Source organism: Festucalex cinctus, chromosome 8 (assembly GCF_051991245.1).
Source record: "Festucalex cinctus isolate MCC-2025b chromosome 8, RoL_Fcin_1.0, whole genome shotgun sequence".
Classification (NCBI taxonomy): Eukaryota; Metazoa; Chordata; class Actinopteri; order Syngnathiformes; family Syngnathidae; genus Festucalex; species Festucalex cinctus.
The window spans coordinates 24,331,071-24,357,202 of record NC_135418.1 but is presented as its reverse complement, the minus strand read 5'-3'; the positions used below and the strand labels follow the sequence as shown (position 1 = coordinate 24,357,202).

At 41.9% G+C, this 26,132-nt stretch overlaps 2 protein-coding genes and 1 long non-coding RNA gene across 3 annotated transcripts in view; 2 read left to right on the top strand and 1 right to left on the bottom strand.

Annotated features, from left to right (window-relative positions):
* The window catches only part of LOC144023580 (CTTNBP2 N-terminal-like protein), a 15,025-nt gene extending 2,322 nt beyond the window's left edge, over positions 1-12,703 (top strand). The window contains exons 2-7 of the mRNA XM_077529213.1: positions 2,347-2,451; positions 7,704-7,931; positions 9,074-9,181; positions 10,292-10,480; positions 10,563-10,733; positions 11,463-12,703. Coding sequence (XP_077385339.1) covers positions 2,347-2,451; positions 7,704-7,931; positions 9,074-9,181; positions 10,292-10,480; positions 10,563-10,733; positions 11,463-12,284 — 1,623 coding nt within the window. The 3' untranslated portion in view covers positions 12,285-12,703. The remainder of the gene's footprint in view (positions 1-2,346; positions 2,452-7,703; positions 7,932-9,073; positions 9,182-10,291; positions 10,481-10,562; positions 10,734-11,462) is intronic.
* LOC144023582 (uncharacterized) lies at positions 6,815-16,022 on the bottom strand. The gene is made up of 3 exons (XR_013284573.1): positions 15,836-16,022; positions 8,950-9,148; positions 6,815-8,277 (listed from the first exon to the last, which is right to left on the bottom strand). It is a non-coding gene; the product is annotated as an uncharacterized LOC144023582 (long non-coding RNA).
* LOC144023581 (protein Wnt-2b-A-like) lies at positions 15,495-26,132 on the top strand. The gene is made up of 5 exons (XM_077529214.1): positions 15,495-16,106; positions 19,580-19,800; positions 21,145-21,422; positions 22,187-22,451; positions 24,720-26,132. Exons 1-5 carry the CDS (start codon positions 15,979-15,981, stop codon positions 24,947-24,949), a joined length of 1,122 nt encoding a protein of 373 aa, XP_077385340.1. The 5' UTR covers positions 15,495-15,978; the 3' UTR covers positions 24,950-26,132.

Sequence of the window (26,132 nt, the reverse complement as noted above, 5' to 3'; positions counted from 1 at the left end):
TTCAATCATTTTTCTTTTAACGTTCACACTGTAGACAAAAAAAATACTTCAGAAAATGTTTGGACTAAAAAAAAAAGTTGATATAGTAAATAAATTTTGAAGTAAATGCTTACTTCTTTTTTCTAATTTTCTTTTATATTCCAGACAAAAACTATAATATATTGTCACGTGAAAATGTTTTCATTTATTTATTTTAGAATTAGGGGATTAAAAAAAAAAATACAATGTTTCAGCAAATTTTGGGAGTCAAAAAATACTTGGGCAAAAAATTATTTGTATGCAGATTTTTTAGGTGAAAAAATATTCAGAAACTATTTTCTGATACCATTTGTTTTGACATCATTAAAAAAAGAAAAGAAAAAAAAAGCCAGCCCCAAATAGTTCAAGTTTGGAGATTGCAACGTTGGGTCTCCTTTTACATGAAAGCTGCTCGTCTGGTGTCGTGATAAAATATGCCTGGGAACTCTTGCAGCTTGCGTCTGAAGCGAGTCCTGATGCCGCTGCTGTCTCTCATTATGCAAGCGCCCCCCTCCCACCTTCTCCTGATGACTTCACGATGTGGAAAGTTGTGGAGAAAAGCCTCGGCCCCGATCCCTGATTATCAACCGTGCGGATCTGTCTCAAGTGCCATTAGATGACATTTTGAACCCGAGCCACCTGTGTTACAGGTGTCAGGTACAGTCGGCGGTCATGTCGCTGTCAGCGGCTTTTGTGCTTTATAGGAGGGGAAAAAACGCCAGCCCGCACATGTTTGACGGTCTTGGAAGCGCGACGGGACATTTGCTCCGCAGAAGCAACACAGCTGTGAGATTACAGCGCCGCCACGCTACAAACAGACCACACGGCATTTTCACACGCGCACGCAAAATTGTTACTGTAACCATTATGAATGGGCCAGAGAAAACCAAAACGATGTGATTTACAGTATTTTCTCATACAGTGGTTGAGGGACGTTTATTTACGCTGTCGCACATGGTGCCAGCAAGCATCTGTTGGAGGCCTGTCATAATACATTGTTCATTGAATACATTTAATAACATGTTTTTGGTTTCACCTGGCAGTGCGTGTTGTGAAAATGGTGGTAATGGCATATTTGACGGTAATAACAGCCACATAATGGCACCACCTGTTATTTCATTTTCCCACAAGAGTAGGAGGGAGCGTCTATTTGAGGTGTGATGTGTATTTATTCAAGTGGATGACGCGTCTGGCAATTAATGCAACACATCTATTAGAACTGTGCATCATATTTTCTCAGAAAATGTCTGGTGACTAATTGTGCCGTGGCGTCTATTTGAGCGGAGCACAAAAACCAACAGAATGGGATTTACAGTATTTTGTCATATGGTTGAGGAGGGTGATTATTTGACTGCGAAGAGGTCAAATGTCAGGTGCGAGGCCTTATATTTATGCAAATAAATGTTAATTATAATGTTCCTCGTGTCCTTGTTGTTATCCTCTTCCTCTAAAGGTAAGAGGAATGCATTGATTTGAGGTGTGGTGTTTATTTCTTCAAGTGAATAACATGTCTGGTGGAATGGAGCAGTGAAACCATCACAATGTGATTTACAGTATTTTCTCATATAGTGGGTTAGGGCGTTTATTTACTCAGCGGCAGAAAGTGTCAGATTTTGCTTATAGTTATGGGCAAGGTGTTTGTTTATTAATTGCGAGGCATTTTATTAGCGTTGCATTTCATTCGGTACAGTACTTTTTGTGTTTGTTCCACATTCAAAAAAAGCTGGACTTGATTTTTAAGAAATTTTATGTTTCTTATTAGGGATGTCACGATAATGGCAATATTGTGATATTGTGATATTAAAACTGCCACAATATCGTCGTGGTCATGTTCACAATATTTAAAAGGAACACATCTGTTTAAAAAGTCAGGTTGATTTCCATTTGTGGAGTTGTAGCACCCTCTAGTGGTTAGTTTATTAGTGCAATTTAACTTTCATACGGGATGTTTTGGCCTTCTATGTTTAAAATCTTTGCTAATTGTCAGATGAAGGGGAGCCTAATTTGCTTGTGAAGCGATCAATGTGTGCTTGCATTAGCAAATAGGTGCGTCAATATTGTTATTAGAGATTGTAGGTGGTTTATATGCATTGCTGTTATGCACAAAAGCACAATATTGTGCTTTTTTTCAAGTATGAGCTCTTTTTTTTTTTTTTTTTTACAATATTGTGATCTCTTTTAAATATCGCCAACGCCCCTATAATATTGTGATAATTATCGTGATGTTTGGATATCGTTACATCCCTATTTCTTATATGACAGAGTATTTTCCCATCCTTTTAAAAGTATATGAAAAAGCTGAAGTGTCTTTTTTTCCTCTCTTCACAGTCCAAGCTGAACATGGAGAATTTGAGCAAGCAGGAGCTGCTGATGCTTTTCAGCATCCTGGAGGGCGAGCTGGAAGCACGAGACATGGTCATCGACGCTCTCAAGGTACTCGCGCTCGTTTAGACCACGATGACAACCTCTACGTCCGTCTTGGAAAATCGCTTTAGATTTAACCGAACTAGGCCTGGATGATATATATCGTTTGAACATCACAATCGCGAGGTGCGCATGCGCGATAGCCACATCGCAAGACGTGCGATGTTTTTATTATTATTATTATTTTAGAGCAAGCAAACGTTTGTTTTGCTTCATAAAGGTAGCAAGCTACCTCTCTTTCGCGCTCCCCCCCTCCCTTCTGCTAGTCAGTCACAGGTGGACCAGACTCTTCTACTACTACTACTACTACTACTACTACTAATAATAATAATAATAATAATAATAGTTAAAATGTCTCATTTATGGTTCAAACAAATCTCATTACATTTAAGATCAGACTTATCACCTAAAAAGTGACTTATTTTTAGACAATTTTCATCTATTATAATGCTTATGACAATAATTTAATTAGAAATAAGACAAATATTCATGGTAAGATCATATGTAGTTTTTGCATTGGAATAAAACATTGAAGTAGTAGTTCACCATCAAAATGACTTTTTTTTCCTATTGATTAATTGGGCCATGGAGACTTGAGTACAGTACTTTTTTTTTTTTTTTTTGCTACGGGTTATACCGATTTATACCCGTTGTGCGTTTCTCATAAAAAGAACTATTGGATGCAAAATGACTCAAGGACTGATCATTTAAAAGTAGAACAATTCGATTCACTTCAATTTTGTTCGATGTGGTACGGCTCAATTTGAGAATGTATCATGCAGTGAGTTTCTTGTCAGTAGATTACCGTAAATGTGGTATTTCCTTCCCTGACAAATCAGATGCACGATTTTCAATGGCCATCGGCCATGTGATCGTTTTTTTTTTTTTTTTTACTTCAGTGAGTGCCAGTTCAAGTTGAATCAGTGCGCTTTTAATTGGCCCATTTCAAAGGCTTTGAATGCGTGTTTAAATACGTTTCAAGACCGGCGTCCGGTTTATGCTCAGCTCGAGCCAAGACAATTACGCTAAGTATAAACTGCCCCCACTTCCTGTTGTTGCCATGCATCGCAATGACAAGCTTGTCGAATCAAATTTGCGTGTGTGTGCATCCTTTGGGATTTTGTCTCATAACCGCATAAATCATCCTTCTTATGAGCTTTAATGGGGAAAGGTGAGTGCGACGAAGCCTGTGTCACGTTTGACGCATAGCGGCCCGCCCTGACCTCGCTGTGTCTTACTTGAACGGGATTAATGCAGACTTTCAATTAAAGGATTCTCGGGTTATTTCCCACAGTACTTTGCTGCCGGCTTACACGCTCGCGTACTTAAGAGTTTTGTTACCTAATAAAACGGAGCAAGAGGGAGAGAACGAGAGATGGAAATTCCACAAAATAGTGCCCACACCTCTGCGGAAACGTTTATTCTAATCCGTCGTGCTCTGCGAAAGTGTTTTGAGCGCTCCTCGTGCAAAAGCGTTCCCGTGTTATGTCTAGACCACCAGACCGCATTCCTGTCTCCGTCCGCGGGACGTGGCCATCTAAGGCAAGAAGAGATCCAGTGCACCGGGTGTCCGATGACTCCGAGCGAGCAAATAAACATCAGCCAAACTGTTAACCCATTCAGCTTCAAGCTGGCATCAATGCGCCACTGTTGACTGGATGGAGGGTCTAAATCACTCCCAAGAAACGCTCTCTTGAGGAAAAGTAGTCACCACTTAGCCTGTAGCATGTTATGAGTGTGGAGTTGGAGCTCTACCGGAATCAGGTTTCAACCTCCACCAAAGCCCATTGATTTTTTTTTCCGAAATATTGAATATGGCTGCAATATGTCATATTAAGGACGGTTGTCTGGGAATGGGTTCTTAATGGCTTCTTTTACGATGAGCCACCTAGAAGCGACATCATCTGTTGACAGCCAATAAAAAAAAATAAAAAAAAACACCATCAGATGATGCCGCTCTGAGGCGACGAGCGTGCTTGCTCACTGTGAGTTGATGTGTGTGTTATGGCTCCCCTGCTTTCATTACTTTCAACTTAGCTCGAAAAGGAACAGTCGACAACAAGGTTTTGGTTTGTATGTGAAAAATAGTACACAGTACAACCATACCCTAACTCAGTGGTTCTCAACTTTTTTTCAGTCATGGACCCCCTGTGAAATATTTTTTTTTCAGCGAAGTACCCCCCTGACCCAGGTGTTGGCAAACTGAGGTCTTCGAGGGCCAGAGTCCTGCAGGTTTTAGAGATTTCCCTACTCGAAGTGCAGCTGATTCCAATTAACAGGCTCGTTATCAGGCTTCTGCAGAGCTTGCTGATGAACTGATCATGAATCAGCTGTGTTGAAGAAAGGAAATATCCAAAACCTGCAGGACTGTGGACCCCGAGGACAGGTCTCGCAAACTATTTGGAAATAAATCCAAAAAATTTTAAAAGAAAATAAAGAAAATAATTAACTAAATTACAAATAGAGATTTGTGCACGTAATTATTATCATCATTAACTGTCCTCCTTTGGGATCATAGTAAAGATCTGTTCTCAAAATGTATTAAATTTAAATAAAATTTTCTATGGCATATGATAGTTTTGGTCAAACCATTCTGGTTTGAGGAGACTGAATATATGCTGAGCCTACTGAATATAAATAGTATTTAGCTTCGATTTCCCTGAAATATTTACATAATTATATGTCATTTTAATTTTAAAATTTTGCGTACCCCCTATCCAAAAATTGAAAGCACAATGTAGTAAAGTAGAATTTCTTCTTAACAAAATGTTCCAGGTCAAAGTAAAAAGTATGTTGCATTAAAATTGCTCTGACAAGTTTTTCCAAACATTGACTTCAGTAAGTATAATGTTCAGTTGTTATCAAACATTGTAAATTTGCCTTTTTTCCCCCCCTACATGAACCGGTATTGATTTTAGTATTTTGGATTCATCTTGTCATCTCTATAATTCACACATTTCATCCTCTCTCCAGAATTCATATTTGTGTGAAGATAAAAAAAAAAAAAAAGGAGAACACAAACTTCCTGCCATTTTTCTGCTGAGTGCCATTAAGGAATGTTTGGTGCGCTTTGTGCTCACAGGATGATTATCAGGAGAACAACATCAGCCCAAATTCTTTTTAGTCCCTCCCACACACGTCTGTTGAAAGCCACGTAGGTCATGTATGAAATTTCATCCACAAATCTCCATCATGACAAAGGCTTCTTTCACGTTCTCTTCTTTGAATGTGAAAAAGATGAAGAGTACAATCCAAGATGCAGTGAAAGTAGTCAGGTTAATGGAATGCCCCCCCCCCCCCCCCCCCACACACACACACACACACACACACAACCGCTCCATCTTTAATATCTCATATTGCACACCTATCGATGGGATTGTAAAACTATTGCTGCATTTTCTTTCCCCTTTTCATGAGTCACTCTTGCAGCTGCTCGCCTTTGAAAAGGAAGTTGTTTTTTTTTGTTTCTCCTTCTGGCAACGCTCGTCTTTGGCCCACAAATCTTCAGTAGCCACTGGGAGGGAATATTGGACTCATTTGTGCAAAATCCCAAACACGCATCTGAAATTTCACATGGCAGCTATTGCTTCGAGTGATCCAGTGATGAATTACTGCAAAGCCGTCCATTAAACAAGCACTGAGATGAAGTATGTAGTCGGCTTTGTAGTTGATTCCTTGTGAGGTTCCAAGAGCAGATGCACAGAATGCAAGTAAGTAGCATGTCAGCTGCTTCCACTCTTGGGCTCAAAACAATTGTGCAATCAATTGAACAATTTTTAACAATACCTGGCACAAGGTTGCCATGGTTTTTGATGTCAAGGTTCAGATTGGTTTGTCCACGACACTTTATACTTGTCAAACGATTATTTTTATTTTTTTATTTTTTTTTTTGTTTTCTGACAGTTTCTTGAGTAGCAGTTGAGCAGACTAATGGAAACGAGTGCAGACAAAGCATCGATTTTCTCACTTTTTATTTATTTTTTTATTTATTTATTTTTTTTTAATTTTTTTGGACCCAGACCCGCCACCGCCACAGTGATGAACACCGGGAATGACTAAGTGTGTCCTTGTGCAACACAAGCACCCAGAATGGAAAGTCTGAACTAAGCTTTTTTTTTTTTTTTTTTTTTGTTAAAGTGACACATAAGCACACAGACGGGAACGAGAACGGGATGTGGGCTGCGTTTGCAGAATAACTCTTGTAAATTAGTCAATTAGTCATCTACCTTTTTTCAAGTGACCTTCTGGACTAATTGAAAGGAAAAAAATGATGTACTCACCATTAACTTTGACCAAGCTGCAAAAAAAAAAAAAAAAAAAAAAAACGAGGTAGGACTGCTTCATGTGTCTTTTTCCCAGTAAAAGGTTCGTATCCGGTCCAGTCTTTATCGGCGCCACATTTTTCAATCACATAAAAAGACAAATAAAAAGTAAACGTTAAGATCCGTTAAAGGCTTGACTTTTAAGATATTAGGCACCAACGTGAATAGCAAAAATCTGAAAGTAGTTGCCTATATAGGCCACAAGAGGGTGACAAAGAACTGCTTTTGTCAAAATTAAGCGTCAAATAAATTGTTTCCTTGGGACCAAAATTGCCAAAGCAATAAATATTGTTAGGCCTGAGCACAAAAACAGTGAATAGGCAAGTGTGTCAGTGAATAATGAAGATCGGTTACACAAAATAAGCAAATGCAGAACCACAAATATGCAGGCTCCACGGGGAGCCTGCGAGGCAATTCCTGTTTAGTGTGGAAATTGACACTGTGTAGTTTCTTGTCTCTTTTTGTTCCGAGAGGCCTTACGGTTATTTTTCGAACAAACACATGTTTTCGCTTAGTGCTTTTGGATTTATTTCTGACAAGAAACAATAAAGTTGCCAAACTATTCCGAGGTAGCATGAAAAGAACGGCACCAGCAAGATCCACAACTTCAGTCCCGACGACGCTTATCTAATAATCTGGCTATCAGTCATCCGGCGCTGTGTCGTCACTCTGCCAAATAGGATGGCGTTCCCTTTAATCTCTTGATCCTCTTTTTGTTGAACCTCCCCAGACTCACTCACCCATCCTTTTTCACACCACGACTCGTCTTGGCGCTGCGTCACTTGCTCTAAAACATCTCCTCTGGCTCCGGGCCCAGAAACAGGCGCTCGCCATCTGCTGCTCGCTTCCACGTGTCACCGCTGCTCTTTCCACCACACGCGGCAGAACGAAGCGCAGCTCCCACGAGTGCGACATCATCGACTCCTCTGTCGTCAACAGGCGCAGCGCAAGGAGTTCTTCGTGCAGGAGCGCTACGGCCGCTACGACCTCAGCGATCCCTTCCTGGCCCTGCAGAGGGACGGCGAGGCGGTGGGGGCCCACCGGGGCAAGGACCACCCGGCCACCTCCAACCCGCTGGTGGTGCTCAAGCTGGTGGTGAGCCACTGCAGGAGGATGCAGGAGAAGATGCTGGCCCAGCTGGCGGCAGCGGAAAGCAGGCACAGAATGGTGGGTTCTGTCTGGGTGGACAGTACGGGAAAACAAGGGAACGAAAACAGCAGCTTTTCGAAGAGGAAGTCAACATGAAACATTTCTCGGCAGGAATATGTTATATGTGACGTCACTAGTCTAAACATGACATTCAGATTAATATTACATTTGTGGAATATGCGTTATGAAGCAAAAGACAGCTTTTTGTATCCATCTCGGGGTGGCCATTTTGCCATTTGCTGTCGACTGAAGATGACATCACAGTTGCTCAGGGCTCATGCTGCATTCGAGGATGGTCGGAAGTCGGACTTTTCCGAGTTCAAACCAGGAAGTGTGTACGGGAACGCCCCCTCGAAAATTCCACCTGCGAAGACGGAAGAAAAAAAGGGCACTCTGAATGGCAAAACACAATTTATTTACTCGAGTATAAAACTAGATAGCTTCCTTCATTCATAAATATTCGCCAATAACTTCACGTAACGCAACGTACGTGACAGTATTGCCGCTATCTCCCTGAAATGAAATTATACGGTAAACTACTTAACTGTATGGAATGCTTATGAAATAAGATTAAAACAATAAATGAAGCAAAACTGTAAAAAGGTAAGTTTTCTGGAAGTCAAATTGAGTTTTGAGGACCAAAATAAAAAACAATTTATCACTATCCGCCATTTTGATTGTTTACGTTCACCTCAAACGCTTTGAGGTCGGAACTGGGCAGTTTCAACTCTGATATTTCCGACTTCCGACCATCCTCGAATGCAGCATCAGGCAACGACCAATCACAATCCAATCACAATCACAGCTGACCTGTTTCCTGAAGCTGAGCTGTGATTGGTTGTTACCTGAGACCTGAGCAACATTTGTCGTCTTCACTTGACAGCAAGTGGCAAAATGGCCGCCTTCCAATTTTGATAAAAACTGCTGGGTTTTGTTGCTTAACTCATATTTCACTAACGCAATATTAACACAATATTTAGACTCGTGGGGCTGCATAGAACATATTGTCAAGAAATATTTGAGGGGGTTGACTTACCCTTCAAATTGTAGTCTGCAGGTCTTGGCGTAAAAGTCCAAGAGCGCAGTCACACTGAGTCAGTTCGGGATGGTGTTATGACAGTTTGTCTAGCTAGCCCATAAGTCGCTCTCCTGGTTTTTAGGTGATCATGGATCTGGAGGAGGAGAAGAGGAAACACGCAGAGGACACGGCCGAGGGGGACGACGTCACCTACATCCTAGAGAAGGAGCGGGAGCGTTTACAGCAGCAGGTGAGATCTTCCTCATGTTGCTGACAAATTTCATCCTGTTTGTCTTAAAGGAAAAACCGTGCCTCTTTTTTTTTTTTTTTTTTTTTTTTTTTTTTTTAAAACCTCTTTCAAGCTTTGTGACATTATTACGTCAAAATACATCAAATCACAATAATAGATTATTTTTCAAAATCAATCAGCTGTAGTTTAAATGCTAAACGAGGCCCTCCAAAAATACATTTGCAAGTAGGTTTGTGGGGGAGCGGAGCCAGGAGGTTTCAACAATACAACAACTCGAAACTACTCTTGCCTCATTTTGTGGCGTCATTAGAGACTCTGAGACCGCTCTCACTAGGCACGCTGGCGTGCGTGACTACCAGGGCCTTTCCCTGCCAGATCTGAGGTTCTGGGGTGTCTGAGACTCCCAGAGCGAATAATCCTGACCCATCCAGACTGCAAATTCATGGCACTTGCTCAAAACCGCCAGTGGCTAATTTAACTATACGTAACCAGACTTGGTTGTTTACTTTCACACTTTGATGTCATGTGCTGGGGTTGGATCCCAAAAGCGCAGACGCAAATAAGGTTTTAACTCTTTATTCACTCAACTTGACGAAACGAAAAACAACGGGAATGCATCGAGAATCACGAGAGTCCAAGCCCCCTTGGGCTGCGGAGATGCACAGAGAAACAGCAGGTAATAATCCGACAAAACACACATTTCTCAGACAGCTTATATAGACGGTGAATCAATCTCTTTGGTTGTGGCGAGACATGCGGGTACCAGTACCGACATAGAATTATTTGATTGGCTGTTGACCCAGTAAAGAGATTAAAGATGCTTGACATCAGCAGTTGAAACTAGAAGCTGGGTACATCAGTTCAAAACAGACACTTGTTGCATCAGTACAACACAGACATTTGACCTCTCGGTCATGACCCAAACTTAACCCTGGCGTGACCCAGTCATGAGTCAAGACACAAACATTACCCCTGCATGACCCGAGTTATGACACGATAGGTGGGGCAGAGGAACAACTATTTGTATCGAACCAATTAAAAAGTCAATTTATCATCATTGTCCCCTTCGTCAAGTTGGATCATTACGAGGTGACTTTTGTGTCCCCGTAGCTGGAATTTGAGCGTGGCCAGGTGCGGCGCATGGAAAAAGAACAACGGCGCGTCACGGATCAGCTGGAGGAGGAGCGAGCGCAGCACAAGCAGCTCTCCTGCGCCCTGGCCAAAGAATGCAAGTGGGCCAGCGCCAGAGCCCTGGAGGAGGGCCACCGCCTCACCGAGGCGGGCCGCAAGCTGGACAAGGTTTTCGCCGCTTCTGATACGCTTTGCCCAAACGTTTGAAACCAATCAAGGATCTCCATTTCACTTGACGGTTGTCGCTCAGGAGCGGGAGGCCTGCCAAGCGCTGAAGGAGGAGCTGGAGGAGGAGAGGAGGCGAGCGCTGAGGATGGAGGCCAGGGTGGAGGAGCAGCTGGCCGAGTTCGACACGGAGCGAGAGCAGCTCCGCTCGCGACTCAAGAAGGAGGAGGCGCAGTGCGCCAGACTGCAGCAGCAGGTGGGTTGCGCTCACGTTAAATCATGTCGCACGTACGCCAGCATTCCCTCACAATTACATCTATTTTAGCGTAGAAAGTAGACGTGGCAAAATTAGTGCATTCATGTTGAGTTAATGCACTCATTTTTTATTTTTTTAATGCACGATTAATGAGCGCCCCTTACTTGGAAAGTAACAATTCCACTCGCAATGCAGAAAACATATCCAGTCAAAATTTTGCAGTAATGCATATATTAATAATGCATATATTTGTGGAGATTGGGGTCAAGTTGTCAAAAATATGCAGAATTTCATAAATTACTTCATGTTAAAGATTAGATTGCTCTTATTATGAAAAGAAAAAATTCACTGAACTGTCACCATTATCTTAAAAAAATGCAATTATGCCATCTAGTGGCAGAAAAATGACCAACACAAATCAATATCACACTTTTTTTTTTTTTCCAGTACATCTTTTTAATTTTAACTCAATTTTATGAATGAATGAAATTGGTGTATCAATGGCTAAAAGATGCAGCCATATTTCTATTAGGTTTTTTTTCCCGTTTTTTAATGAGTATGATAACTTAAAAAAAATGTTCTTGTTCATTTAGAACAGAAATAAAAGTTGCGATTAATCGTGAGTTAACTATTTAAGTCGTGCGATGAATTACAATTAAAATTTTTAATCGTCTGACACCCCTAGTAGAAAGCCAAAAGACGTTTAACATCTTTGTTGTCTGTTTGGAGGTGGAGGAGCTTCAGAGGAAGCTGAGTGACGTCAGTGTGGTGGCAGACGTTCAAAAGGAAGATGAGCAGTGGGCCACAAAGGTTCCTTCAATAAAGAAGATGGCAGAAGCCAAACTGGAACACATTGAGGACGAAGGTGAACGGGGGGCCGCGGAGATACAAGTCAACGGGTACCATTTCGCGACGGAGGCCGACGAGCTTCCTAATGGCGGACCCCCAAATGGGTCCGCAGGTCAGCAGACTCTGACTTCCTCCCCATGCACTTCCCCCGTCCCAACCAAACGTCCCAACGCTCCGACGGGTTGCAAGTCTTCCTACCAAGCTGGAATCAACCAGCGCTTCCACGCCGCCCGCCACAAGTTCCAAACGGCGCCACCCGACCCCGAGCCCGCCCAGCCGTCCCCCGGCACCTCCCCACCTCCACCTTTGGCTGCAGAGTCCAGCAAGCAGATGGCCCGCAGCACCGTCACCCAAGTCCTGTCCCGCTTCACCACCACGCAGCAGCCACCCAAACTTTCCGGCGCCAACCACTCCCCCTTCGGGACCGACTACCGCTGCTTGGCGGCCCCCTTGTCCCCCGTGGCGGGCCGGGCGGCGGCCCCGCCGCAGGGGGTCCGCTCACCCACAATCCCCAGGGCGGACAGGGGAAATCCTCCACCCATCCCGCCCAAGAAACCTGGCCTGGCTCAAGCCCCGCCCTCGCCGGCTGCCGTCCCGAGGTCGGGCGGCCATTTTAACGACGGCCCCCTCTCGGGAAGCTGCGGCCTCACGTCCACACAAGATGGCGTCAAGGAACTGGATGTGGTGCTGTCGTCTAATTAACATCTTAACACTGTTACCTGATTTTTGTATTTATTATGGCTGCATAGAAATATGCTTCGGCTCACATGGTCGTTGAAAGAGCAAAACATTGTATCTTCTAATTGTATCTGTTATAATGTATTATTTGTACTTATATTCAGTCTTTAATCTTCACTTTTGTATCATTATAAAACTGTACAGTTGATTGTTTTCTGGAAAGATTCTTTACCTACTATATCATAGAAATATAGTTTTATACAATGATGTATAATGTACATAATGGTTATGATGAAGATCATATACACGGTCACAAGCACGGTACAAGTAAATATGTATTTTTTTTTTATAGATTAATATTACAGTAAAGTTGCTATTTTGTGCACGCATATCACATTCCTCTTCTGTATATGCTGGAAGATTAAATAAATGAAACCCAACAATGATGTTTTGTTCAATTATGCTCAACATGTTAAAAAAATAAATTAAATAAAATGCTGTTGCTAGGAAATATGAACTTCTCAGTCGATTAGACAAGATTTGAGTGAATCAGGCGTTAGCCCCGCCCACTAACTTTGATTGAGTGAGTTTGACAGATAAAACCGCAACACAGTGACTATGAAATAATTAAATAGAGAAATAAATACATAAATAAATACATAAATTTACAAATAATCATAGGAAATTTAATTAATGAATTATAAATGTAATTAATAAATGAAACATTTAATTAATGACACTTTTATTTAATTATTTAATGGTGTATTTATTTAAAGTTGGCACTTTTGGTCCTCCATACTTTTGTACATATGAAATCACTTTTAGAGCATACAAAAAAAAAAAAAAGACCAATTATATTATAATTAATGTATTGAAAAGACTTGTTTAATATTTTTCTAATATAAATGTTGTACCTAACAGTAGTTATGAGAGCGCGAGTATAAATTTTAGCTGCACCTCTACAGAATGTCCTCTAGGAGTCACTATTGGATTTCGTCACGAGACATTTTTGAGGCAGACCTCAACAATGAGCTCTACGCCACGTTACCCAAATAAGGGTCACGGCTCAATAGGAACCAATCAGAGGGTACAAATAGACAAACACGCAATCACAATAATAGATAGTTTGCGTCTTCAAAATGTGGGAGGAAGCCGGATTGCCCAAACAAAAGCATGCTGCCCACACATACCCATGTGTATAATTCAAATTAAGTGATCTAATTATGATATCGCCTGGTTATTGATATTAATTCAGTCTGGAACGAGGACTGCACATTTTAGAGTGACTTATTATTGCAGGCAGCTAAAGGACACCTATTCAATAATCAGCCTGTCTAATAATCAGCTTCTTAAACTGCCAAACCTGTGAGGTGGATGGCTTATCTCGGCAAAGGAGAAGTGCTCACAAGAACATATTTAGCCCTGTTAGTGAACAATGTGTGCATACTTTTTGCAACCACATTTCAGTTATTTATTTTTATTTCCGCTCTTAAATAGATTTTGCATTTTCAATGTGATACAAATATGTTAAGTTATATTTATGGTGGAAAAAGTTTTGAAATTGAGATTTATATTGGTCATTTTTTTAAATATCACAAAACCCTGGAACAGGGGTGTGTAGACTTTTTTTTTTTTTTTAATCCACTGTATAAGAATTCCCTGCGCACTCACGGGAAGCACCGATATAAATATAGAAGACCGCCGCTGTCACCATTTTGCTTTATGACTTTGCACAATGGCCACCCTACAATGAAGATACATGATAACACAGCGGTAGAGTTCAAGGAGGGGGGGGGGCGGCTTGTCACTAACATCCCACCCTCCGCCCCTGTCTGACATTCCCAGCATCCGACGGGTCTCCGCCTCACAGATTTAGCTCGGGGCCATGAGAGCAGCCCAGAATAGGTGCTCCGGACCCCCCGCCTGCCTCTGGGAGCCCCTGGAAGAGCGCAGCTGGCGGACGGGCGGGATGAACCAACCATGACGTCATGACACGAGTGACATCACGTAACGCAGTGGGACCCAAAAAAATGGGATGACATTTTTTCTCTGGTACATTTTTTAAAATTATTTTATACAATAAGTCGTGAAGGCTGCCAATACCAACAGCACTAAGCCTACTCCTCCAAAAAAAAATGAGTAATATCTGACAGCGCAAGTCCTCTTCGCCAGTAGTTGGCGCTATACTGCCACGGGTTGACATGTCAGCAAATCATGTCCATCAGAGAGAAAGGTTTTTGGTTAGCAATTACTTCCATACATCCATCCATTTCCTTGACCGCTTATTCCTCACAAGGGTTGCGGGGGTTGCTGGAGCCTATCTCAGCTGCCAGCCAATAGCAGGGCACATAGAGACGAACAACCATCCACAATCACAAGCACACCTAGGGACAATTCGGAGCGCCCAATTAACCTGCCATGCATGTTTGCGGAATGTGGGAGGAGGCCGGAGTACCCGGAGAAAACCCACGCAGGCTCGGGGAGAACATGCAAACTCCACCCAGGAAGGCCGGAGCCTGGACTCGAAACCCGAGTCCTCAGAACCGGGAGGCGGACGTGCTAACCAGTACCGCCCTAGCAATTGCTTCATTGTTAATTAAAATTTGATTTAGCAAAAGTACTAATGGTATCGGTACTTGGTATCGGTAAGCATGGGACTCAAGAGTGAAAAATCGGTATCAGTCAGTGAAACGAGATTCACGGGAGAATCAGATACGCCAAATTTAAAAAAAAACAAGTCATGATAAATTTAGCTTTGGACTGCTCATGATATCAAGGTTTAATTTTGTCTTCATTATTATTAATAATATTTTTTTTTTGTCCCATTGCTTTAAAAAATATATATTACTTTTTTTTTAATTATTATTATTTTAGTTTTAATATGATTTGGATTCACGACTTTTTATTCTCTATTGATAAGACAGAAAGACAGAGACAGACAAATAGATTCAGTACAGTGGAGCCAAAAAGTTAAGTATAATCCAGTGCAGGATGCTAAAACCAAAGATTTGTTTGACTATTGTCTTTTATTGAATGTACAAACACATTTTTAAGTATCATTTTAACATTCTTAATTCTTTCTTTACATGTCAAGCTAATTATAGCTAGCTAGCTATATATATTATCTTTGTCTACCTAGTTATAGCTATAGCTACATACAGTAGCTATCCAGCTAGCCAGAAAGTATCATTTTAACATTCTTAATTCTTTTTTGTCAAGCTAAGACAGCTGGATAGTATCATTTTAATATTTTCTTGTTTTTAGCTAGCGACAGAAAGACAGCGAGTGTTGAACTAAAAATAGCGCAGATGACTTCTTACGTGTACCTTTCACAGTATGAAAAAAAGGAGGTGATGGGTGGTCGCAGGAGAAGGTGGGTGTGTCCCCATCCCATCTCGTACGCGCAGCAGGAGGGTGTGCGTGCGCGCGGAGTGTTTGCGCATCTTCAGAAGCGCACCAAGGATATATACAGCATATAAATAACTTTCCCACTGATATACGTTATACGCTCCTAACGAAACAACCCACCTGATGAATGAATGGCGTTTTCATGATATGATCCGGGCATGAATTACCTGCGCCTATTCAATCGACCGGACGCGTATACGGGACGCCGGGACTCGCGGATGGAGCTTCACGACACCGCTTAAAAGTCATTTGATGCTTTTTTTTGGTCATTAACGATGGACGTCGGACGCGCGCCGAGCCGTGACCAAACATGAGGGAGCGATCTGCGGACTCGACGATGGGAAAGAGGACCACGCTGCGAGTAAACTGCAAAGCCAAAGTGTACATGCTCACTTGGCTGCTGCTCGTCTGCACGCCAAGAGTGGATTCATCCTGGTGGTGAGGAACATTGACGTTTGCTTCGCGTTGAACGGCTTTTCAGTGTACAGTTTACAGTATTTTATTATATTTATTTTTATGTGTATTAGCATCCTGATGAGACACTTTTTTTTTTTTTTTTTGTCCACTTACTGTGTCATCCTACTTTGCATGCCGAGAATAAAAATATATACACACGTTGAAAGAACTGTAAATTAAATAATATAATTCATTTAAATATAATATTATGCAGCAATACTAGAAAATTAACTAATTAAAAATATTACAACAGAATACATTTTTTTTAAAAATGGAACAAATGACAATGAAAATAAAACTATGTTCAATACATATAAATGAATAATAATAAAATATTTAAACCCATAAAAATGAACATTTGCTTAAATAAGTTACAAATAAAATAACTGATAAACCAAAACACCTTATCCATAATTAATATGAATAGCAAAAAAAATAAACAATCCAAATTAATAATAAAAATATATATAAATACCGGTAATAAACCATGGGGAAAAAATATGAAATATATTTATATTAGTTAATGTTACCATTAAAAAAATAATGTAATAGTAAAGCAACACATGAAAACAAAAAAAAGAATACTATTGTATTGTAAATTAATCATTAAAAAATACAATAAAAAAAATTGAAACTAAATATTATAAAATGAGTACAGCAAAGTAAAATAATCATAAATACAAAAAAAACAAATGAAAAACGAACATTACTATATAAAAAAAAAAAAAATGTAAAAACGATGCAAATAATCCCCCCCAAAAAATTTAAAAACTAAAATTCCCAGTATAGTGGTCACCTCTGTCAAACGCATGTGCCATACAAGCACATTCATAAATGTGAGGTAGACAGCTTTCGTGCGTACCTAATATTTTGGCCCAAGCCTTGATGAAGACGAATGGTGTGGTGGAAGGGGTGGTAGAGGTTGTGCATCACCTCCCCTATCCTGTCCCATCCATCTTGAGCTCCTGACTGAAGCGTCAGGTGTGTGCGCCGGTGCGTGAACAGATGAGCCTTGATCAGCTTCGTGAACAACAGTTCAGTGAGCATCAAAGCAGCACCGTTCTTTGTCCTTTTAAACTTTTTGCCCACGTTTACTACCAAATGAACCGCCGCCGCCATACGTTAGCCTGTTTGCAAAATTTTCAGTCGACTAATCACAAAAATAACCTCTGTGTTTAGCTTTTTCTTTAGCTTTGGGGGTGAAGTCAGCTCTCGTAAAGTCCATAAAATAATTTATTGCCATTATATGCAACTGATAAAATTCAATGCAGCTCTGCTTACCTTTCAACTTTGACATGATGCCAGGAGCGTCACACCCAGTTTCAAAGGAGTGTAGGGTCACTTGAAAGTGGCTCTGGATCTTCACCCATGAGCTGAGCAAGTCACGGGCAGAGTAACGCAGTTTAAAGATGGTTATTATGTAAACTAGTCTGATGTGCACTTTCCGATACTGTGTGGGCAGCTCACAAACGATTTTTAATTTCACACTTGGATGGTGGACAGGCACTTGTATACAATCCGGTCAATTTGCCACCACCATTAAGGCGCCTCTAAGTGCGCGTCCTCAAGTGTCTTTTGGCTCAGCTGCTGCGAGCGAGAAAATAAACACAAGAAGCGCCCCTCAGCTCGGCTTTTTTACCACTCGGCCACACCGTTGCGCTCTGAGAAGCTACGGCCATAACGGGAGTGGAAACTGGGCGACGCGCAGCGATTGAAGGGACTCTTGTGAGGATGTAGACTCGGGTTTTAAACGCTTACTCGTACCGTACGGGAGCATGTGATGGACCCCTTTCAAGCATTGAAATAAAGTCAGCGCGCGTGATTGGAGAAGGTAGCAAAAGAGCTGTCGCAAAGGCAGGAGGTAGTTTCTGACTGAACGGGAGGAATTTCATAAGCTCTGAATGTGACATCAGTCAAGACAATTTGCGGGGCAGGAAACACAAGCACAACGGTTCTGCTTAAAAGTCCACAATGGAAATGACTGAAGAAATGTTCAAGGGGAGATCCAAGGTGAGCTATTTCGGATAATAGCTACATTTACATGTAGTCAATACTCAGGTTAAGGTCAAAATTACAGTTTCTGAAAAATCCGGGATAATCCGTTTACATGCGTGAGCGGACAGTTACTCCCGTATATATATATATATTCTCTGATCGAAACTGCGACGCAGACATAGTTACACAAATAGACATCATTACCGGTCAATAAAAGACATTACATTCACGTCGCGCACAAGTAGTTGGTTTTCTGCTCGCTCCAAAATTGCGGTTATGTCCTGCGTCGCCATGTTTTGCCATTTTTGTTTACCTCTGCTTGCGTTGTCTGGTACATGCACTTATATACACATATACGTGTGATGTTTATATACACTAGGGGTGTTAAAAAAAAATCGATTAAGCAATATATCGCAATACTACAGCACGCAATTCTCGAATCGATTCAGTAGGCAGCCGAATCGATTTTTTTAACATCCATTTTTGATGGAAAAATATTCAACAAAACGTCTAACTTTCACACCTTAAGCATGGAAGAATGTTATATTAATGGCACATTAAGCCTTAATATTTTATTTCAATGTGGTTCAAACATGAAAAATGTTGTTAAACCTGGTTGTTACATACAGTGACTCACAGTTATAAGATAATACATTTCATACAAATCTTACAGTGTACAAGTTTACTGAATGGTATTTTCTAAATTTGAGTAAAAATATCGCAACAATCGACTTGTAAATTCGTATCGGGATTAATCGGTATCGAATCGAATCGTGACCTATGAATCGTGATACGGATCGAATCGTCAGGTACTAGGCAATTCACACCCCTAATATACACCCTGCGGCATTTCTGCCCTGGGAGGCAGATATAATGTGAAAACGGCACAGAGAAATCATTGTACGTATTCAAGTTAGGCTCATTTAGCGAGTGGCAACGTAAGATGGCCGCCACATATACAATGTAGTTCAGGCCAACATTCCTTGCGAATAGAGCATGCGCAGAACACAAAACAATGTTCTGTTCGAAGGAGATACCCAGATTTAGAAGATACCCCATTAATTTGACCAAATATTTGGGTTAGAAAGAGTTTTTTTGCGCATGTTTACCTGGCATATTGGCATGAATCAGGTTTTGAAAGGGTTATTGATGACATGTGAACCTAGTGATTGTGTCCATATTCGAGCTGCTCTGCCCTCTCACCATCCTAATTTACATGATAACCATCTCCAAGCACAGTTTTTTTTCCACCTTGACTTGGGTAGGTGAAGCTCCAGAGCCACTTTCAAGTATCTAAACACTTCCATGCAGAAACATCTATAGGGCGTTTTTGATACTCATGCACACCTGATTGAATCCATTTTTTAAAATTACAGAATCAAAATTTGTGTTTTTATATCTAAACATTTTAATGCTTTTTGCAATGATGTATCATGAACGCCGCCCCCCCCCCCGCGCAGGTACATCGGCGCGCTGGGTGCTCGGGTGATTTGCGACAACATCCCGGGCCTGGTCAACAAGCAGCGGCAGCTGTGCCAGCGCCACCCGGACCTGATGCAGTCCATCGGCGAGGGCGCCAAGGAGTGGATCAAGGAGTGCCAGCACCAGTTCCGCCACCAGCGCTGGAACTGCAGCACGCTGGAGCGCGACCACACCGTGTTTGGCAGGGTGATGCTGCGAAGTGAGTCGGCGCGACTGGGATGGGGAATGTGGCGCTTTTCCAACGTGTGTGAGACACTCCAGTTAATCACCCTTGTAAATGTCGACGCCACGATCAGATAAGCGCATAATGAATGGAGGGCTCATGAATAATTCCGCCATATAAACACAAAGAGGTGTTTTTTTTTTTTCCCTTCCTTCACAGGGAATAAGGGGAAAGTGGGAAAGTGGATTTTCTTTCGGAAAAAACAAGCAGCGCAATTGAGAGATCCACACTAGTGATGTATAAACAAGTAATAGGAGATGTAAATATTTGGGGAGATGTTTCTGGCAGCCGGACAAAGCTTGACGGCCTGACATATCGCCTGTGTTCTGCTTGGTTGCGTGAGCGAGAATGAGGACAAGAGTTGGAGGCGTGTGTACGACTACCCCCTCCAAAAAAAAAGAAAAAAATTCTCTTATTCTCTCTCAAATGAAAACAAAGGCCAGTGATTGAGAAAGCCTCCACATGTGCACATGAGAAAAAAAGGTGAAAGGAGAGTCAGCCGGGCTGTGATGTCATGGCTGACATGTCTCTGTGCCTGCTACAATACACCATACATGGGCTGATCTCTGCATGTACATGACAAAAGCTGCTACAAGGAACTATATAGAAAAAAAATGTACTATAAACCAACAAAAACAGAATATTTAAACCATTATGACAACTATTTTTGACCAGACCCAACTACACTGTCCTATGTCATCCAATGGGAATGTACTAAACCAGCCTAACATTAAACTGTTTAGACTTTACTAGTCCTTTACTAGACTGTGTCTTCAAATGGCAATGTACGAAACCAACGAAACAAAAATTGTTTAAATTACTAGACAGTATTTAGATCATACCAAATTACAATCCTTACTGTATCAACCAATAGTGGAGTTCTAAACCAACCAAACAGCGAGACCATTTTAGACCATTTTTGACTACAGCTTGAAATGCGATCCTCTCTCTTACTGTATCATGATCATCCAATGGCAAGCCACTAAACCAATCAAATAGCAAGATTATTTTCGACTCTTAGACCCTCTTGACAGCTATTGAGAGCATACAACTATGGTTTCTACGACCTACTCACCAGGTCATCTAATGGCAAACCACGTCAACAACAACAACAACAAGCCTCTTTCACACAGTGATCTTGCATTATTGGGGAAACAAGTTACAATTGCTATCTATTACATCTGACAAGCTACGTATTTCCTGGGCTCAGCAGAAATGAAAGAAAGGACACAAAGTTGACGGGAACAGAATTATATATAAAGAGGGTACTCACAGGCAAATCCACTGCATTTAGTCCCACTTGTTCCTTCTTCTCGCCAGGCAGCAGAGAAGCAGCATTCGTGTACGCCATCTCATCGGCCGGGGTGGTCTACGCCATCACCCGGGCGTGCAGTCAGGGCGACGTCAAGATCTGCAACTGCGACGGGCACAAGCGCGGTCAAGCCAGCGACCACCGAGGCACCTTCGACTGGGGCGGATGCAGTGACAACATCAACTATGGCATCAAATTTGCCAAGGCATTTGTGGATGCCCGGGAAAGGATGGTGAAGGATGCCCGGGCGCTCATGAACCTGCATAACAATCGCTGTGGAAGAATGGTGAGTTGTATGGTTATGATTAACTGCTGTGTTAGCGTCCCTATTAAAGCATTTGGGGTCTCAATTCTCCGAATTGAAATGACACATCCTTCACAAGACCCAATCTAATGGTCTACGTGGATGATTGCGTTTCAATCTTTTTTAAGGGCGTCCGTCTAGAATTGTTTTCCAGTTCTTATCATAATACGGCCATGTTAGCATCCTGGCTAATATATTAGAGGTCTGCCAATAGCTGTCCTCCAAGTCGGGGGCTACATATTTCGGAGGACTCGATCTACATGGTCTACACAGATGACATTAAATGCCGCACCTCATTAAACAGGTCGGGCTAGATTTGTCCAGTTTTGATAAAACTGTTAATATCCTATCTTTGGAGTCTACGGATAGTGGTCCTCCAAGTCTGGGACCGAGATGACACATTCACAGGAACATCTGAAAAAAAAAAAAAGATTCATCCCTTGTTAGAACCATTTGAGAGATTGTTAGCATTAGCACGCTATGGTTTTCAAGTCCCGCAAATATAATTGGCAGCAGACATTGCGTGTTGACCCTTGTTCAACTTGTTGGTCTCGTGCTTAACAGAGTTCTTAGAGTTCCTGGTCCCTTTTACCCTCACGTTCTCGTGTATATGTCCCACAGACCATAATTTCCCCTCGAAAGAGGATCTCTAAAAGAAGAAGTGACCTACCTCAGGGTCGTTCACGCCTCGGCCACGGGCCAACATGGCAGGCTTAACGCCCCGTCAACTCTGACCTCTGCTGCAGGCCGTCAAGCGCTTCATGAAGCTGGAGTGCAAGTGTCACGGCGTCAGTGGCTCCTGCTCCCTGAGAACCTGCTGGCTGGCTATGTCCGACTTCAGGCGGACGGGCGACTACCTCCGTAAGAAATACAACACGGCCGTGGAGGTGACAATGAACCAGGACGGTACCGGCTTCACGGTGGCCGAGCGAGACTTCAAAGGGAGCACCAAAAACGAGCTGGTGTACGTGGAGAACTCGCCGGACTACTGCCTCATGGACCGAGCGGCAGGTATCATCTTCATACACTTCAATGCTGTCAAACGTAGATGATGTTCCTGATGAAGAATAGCAGCTTGAGAGTGGAGGTGCAAATGCTCGAGCGTGGCAGAACCAATGCGGAAAAATGTCGTATTTGTATGGTTGTATGGGATGAAGTGTAGCTACTTGAGCAAAACAACCGACATGGATGGTCTGTATCCTGATTTAAGTCGGGAATACCTCAAAGCAGAGATGCTTGAGCACACAGAAGAAGTGAATCTGATATAAGTGGACATGCTTAAGCACTGCGCAGCAACCAGAGTCGACGAATGGTGGGCTAATTTTAGCAGGAGCACCTCAATAAAATGTCCAATGAGTTTGTCATTATTGACCAAGGTGTTTCTTCAGGAACGCGTTGCTACAATATACATTCCGAGATTTAGATCGATGTCTGTATCTACGTTTCGCAGTTGACCATTGATCAAACAGGTACCTGCTTGATGCCACGTCATCTTCAAACACAAGAAACCCCAAGCGTGAAGTGAATGTTCGCATTCCATCACAGCTTAAAGTCCACCGATTTGCCCTTTCCCATCTGCTTTAATTCCTGCCATTTGCTTTGCCTTGTTAAGGATCCGCCTCCCTGCTCACATCCAGTCTCTTCAACAGAGCGTGAAGGCACTCGTCAGGTCTTTTTTGTTTTTTTTTAGATGATGTGGTGCACTTTTAAACTGAAAACATTTGCTCCTCCTTGGCTTTGGGCTGATAACTGATGTAATGACTTAAAGGACAGGTTGTTAAAAAGTGATCTTAAAAGGGAGCTTATGATGCCTCCTCGCTGTTAATCTCTATTGTGTAGGAATTCACAGCCCGGGGATACATGCAGGCTTGTTTTTCAAATCCTTCCTTTGGTCACTTTTAAACAGGGATCCCTCTTAGCCTGAGGGAAATATCTTCTCTTATCCCTACTCTTTACATCAGGGACGCTTGGTAATTATTGCTGGCATCTGATCTTCACACCTGAGCACGGCTCTGGGTTCGAGTCGGAGAGTATTCGAATGACCTGTCTGGGAATGTAACATCTGCGGGAAAGCTGATATTTCACTTGAGTCTCGAATTTATCTTCAATGGATGGTAGAATGTTACGTTAGTGCTATTTTAGTTTCCTTGACAGTTTGAAGGTTATTTGAGAAAGTTCTCTGCAAAGCGCAGATTAGTATCTTTGTTTGAGTGAGCGTTATAGTGAGATAATGCCATAAAAAATACATTACCGGTAAGACTTTTTTTGGGGGGAATTGTGACAGTTATAGAGCACTACCTTGGGTACCTGTTTTGAAATGTCTTGCCATATTATTAAGCTTCTTAGCTTGCCATTGCGGATTATTCCCTGACAGTCTGAAGAAGATCAGTTGAGAATTGTGGCTGTAAGAAGACAAGACTGGAAACACGTATGTGAGATAAAGCCATAAAAGACCATCAAACTGAGATTTGAATTACCCTTCCTGATCTGTCTTTTGTAATAAATCAAAGTTGGGGTAAAAAAGTAAGTTTAGAATAGCAACTTAACAACTAAAAATACAAATCTCGACTATAGATATAAACCACATAGGCTATCTGCTCTAACATCTTCCAGCATAAACAAGATCATTTTTACTAAACTTTGACGAAGTTGAAAAAAACGAATGTTCCAGCGCAAACGAGAAACAAGCACTGATTATTTCTTGGACTATTTGGTGTGAAATGTCTCACAACGTAAATAGGTGTCTCGGTTTGACAGTAAGTAGTTCCATAAATGGCCGAGGAAGATCCGTTGAGACGCGACTGTTCCGAGTGCCAACTAGAAGAAAGAAAAAAAATAAATAAATAAATAAAAAAAATTAAAAAAAAGTACAGTATGTGAGATAAACACGCAAAACGGTCAACTGACAAATCTGACTGTTCAAGTGTTCACACCGAATTTTGAACTCCTCGACCTTGGTCTGTCTTGTGTAATAAATCCCTCAGAAATAAGTACAGTGCTTGTATGACAGACATAATTCAATTAAAGTCTCAAGGAGATTGGCTGAGAATTCTGACTCCTACAGCATAGACTAGAAATGCAGACTTTGACTGTTGACCTCAACTATTTGTTATACTCCAGTATAAAAACAATTGTTGGTTTGACAATTCAACCTGAGAATCGTGCAAAGTTCCAATAACAAATTCACTGACATTTATTTTAAAACGTCAAGCTGTAGATTAGAGGATGTGACACCGCGATATTCATGGATGCTTCTTTTTTTTTGCCCCCCCCCGGCAGGCTCTCTGGGCACGGCGGGTCGCGTTTGCAACAAGTCGTCACGGGGCACCGACGGCTGCGAGGTGATGTGCTGCGGTCGGGGCTACGACACCATGCGCGTCAAACGCCTCAGCCAGTGCGAGTGCAAGTTCCAGTGGTGCTGCACGGTCCAGTGCAACGACTGCGAGGACACGGTCGACATTCACACTTGCAAGCCCCACAAGCGACCCGACTGGCTGGACTTGACCTAAAAGGTTATCCCGTCTGCGCTGCATTGTAGGATTCTTTTTTACAACAAACATTTGGTCAAGGACGTTTACTGATTGATCTAAAACTGGAAAATATGTCCAGTTGTTGATCATGAGCTGCTGGAATGTTTCTGACCATTTGTGGAACTTTTGAAACATTTGTTAAAAATTCTATTATACTTGCTTCAGCAGACAGCATAGTAAACTAAACCTCCATATATTTTTTTAATGATAACATTCAACTGAACAGAAATACAGTGCCTCTCATTCAAAAATACCGACATTACTAAGTGATGTAAGCATACATCGCAAATGACCATCTTCAGACGGAACTTCTCTACCTTGCTTGCATTGAGTAGCTAGCAGTTAGCAGTTGTTGAGATGGTGAATTCCACCACTGCCGATGGCAATCCGTAACTTTCTCTGCATCATCTCGAGAGTTTAACCACCCTGCTTTCTCCGATGTCAACTCCACAAGGATCCTCGCTTGCCTCTAGGACCTCTACAGGAATCTTCCGTCACGCTGCTATACGCTGTCAAGGCGGCTAGCTATCAATCGCAAAAATGTGTTGCTGTTTCAGCCAACAGTTGTTAGGCTCTCCATAAAAAAAAAAAAAATTGCAAATAGTGACTCGAGAATAGGCGAGGCTTTACTCTACTAGTAATAGCCCCGATGTTTAACAAATCCATCTTTCTTTAGGTAATCACTGACAGACTTTCTCCATTTAGAAAGCAATAGAGAGCTTCTGAAAATGGCTGCAATTGTATCTCCAACAAGCCAGGACCATCTTGTGTTGACGTTGGACACTTGTTGTTTTCGCACATTCACTTCTGACGCCTCATTGAAAACGTTCATTTCTACCTCTGGTCCCTTGTCTTTTGTTTCCATCTTTGCTTGTTTTGATTCGCACATGCACGACTCCAAGCCCCATTATTTTCTTGCTCTCTCCCCATGCTTGGATGTTTTCGTTGTGGTCGCAAACTAAATTTCCAAATATTCAGAGTATTTAGGTTATAAGAAAAACTGAAAAGCCTTGGCAGAAGGCGTATATGTTGGCCTTTGCGTCGCAGTGAGAAAAATCTGCTACCTTTGTAACCAGTGGAGACAGAATGGTCGGTACACTGGTGTGAAAGAAACCCACAACGGTTACTGAAATAGCTTGAAACTGACAACTTGAATTAAAAA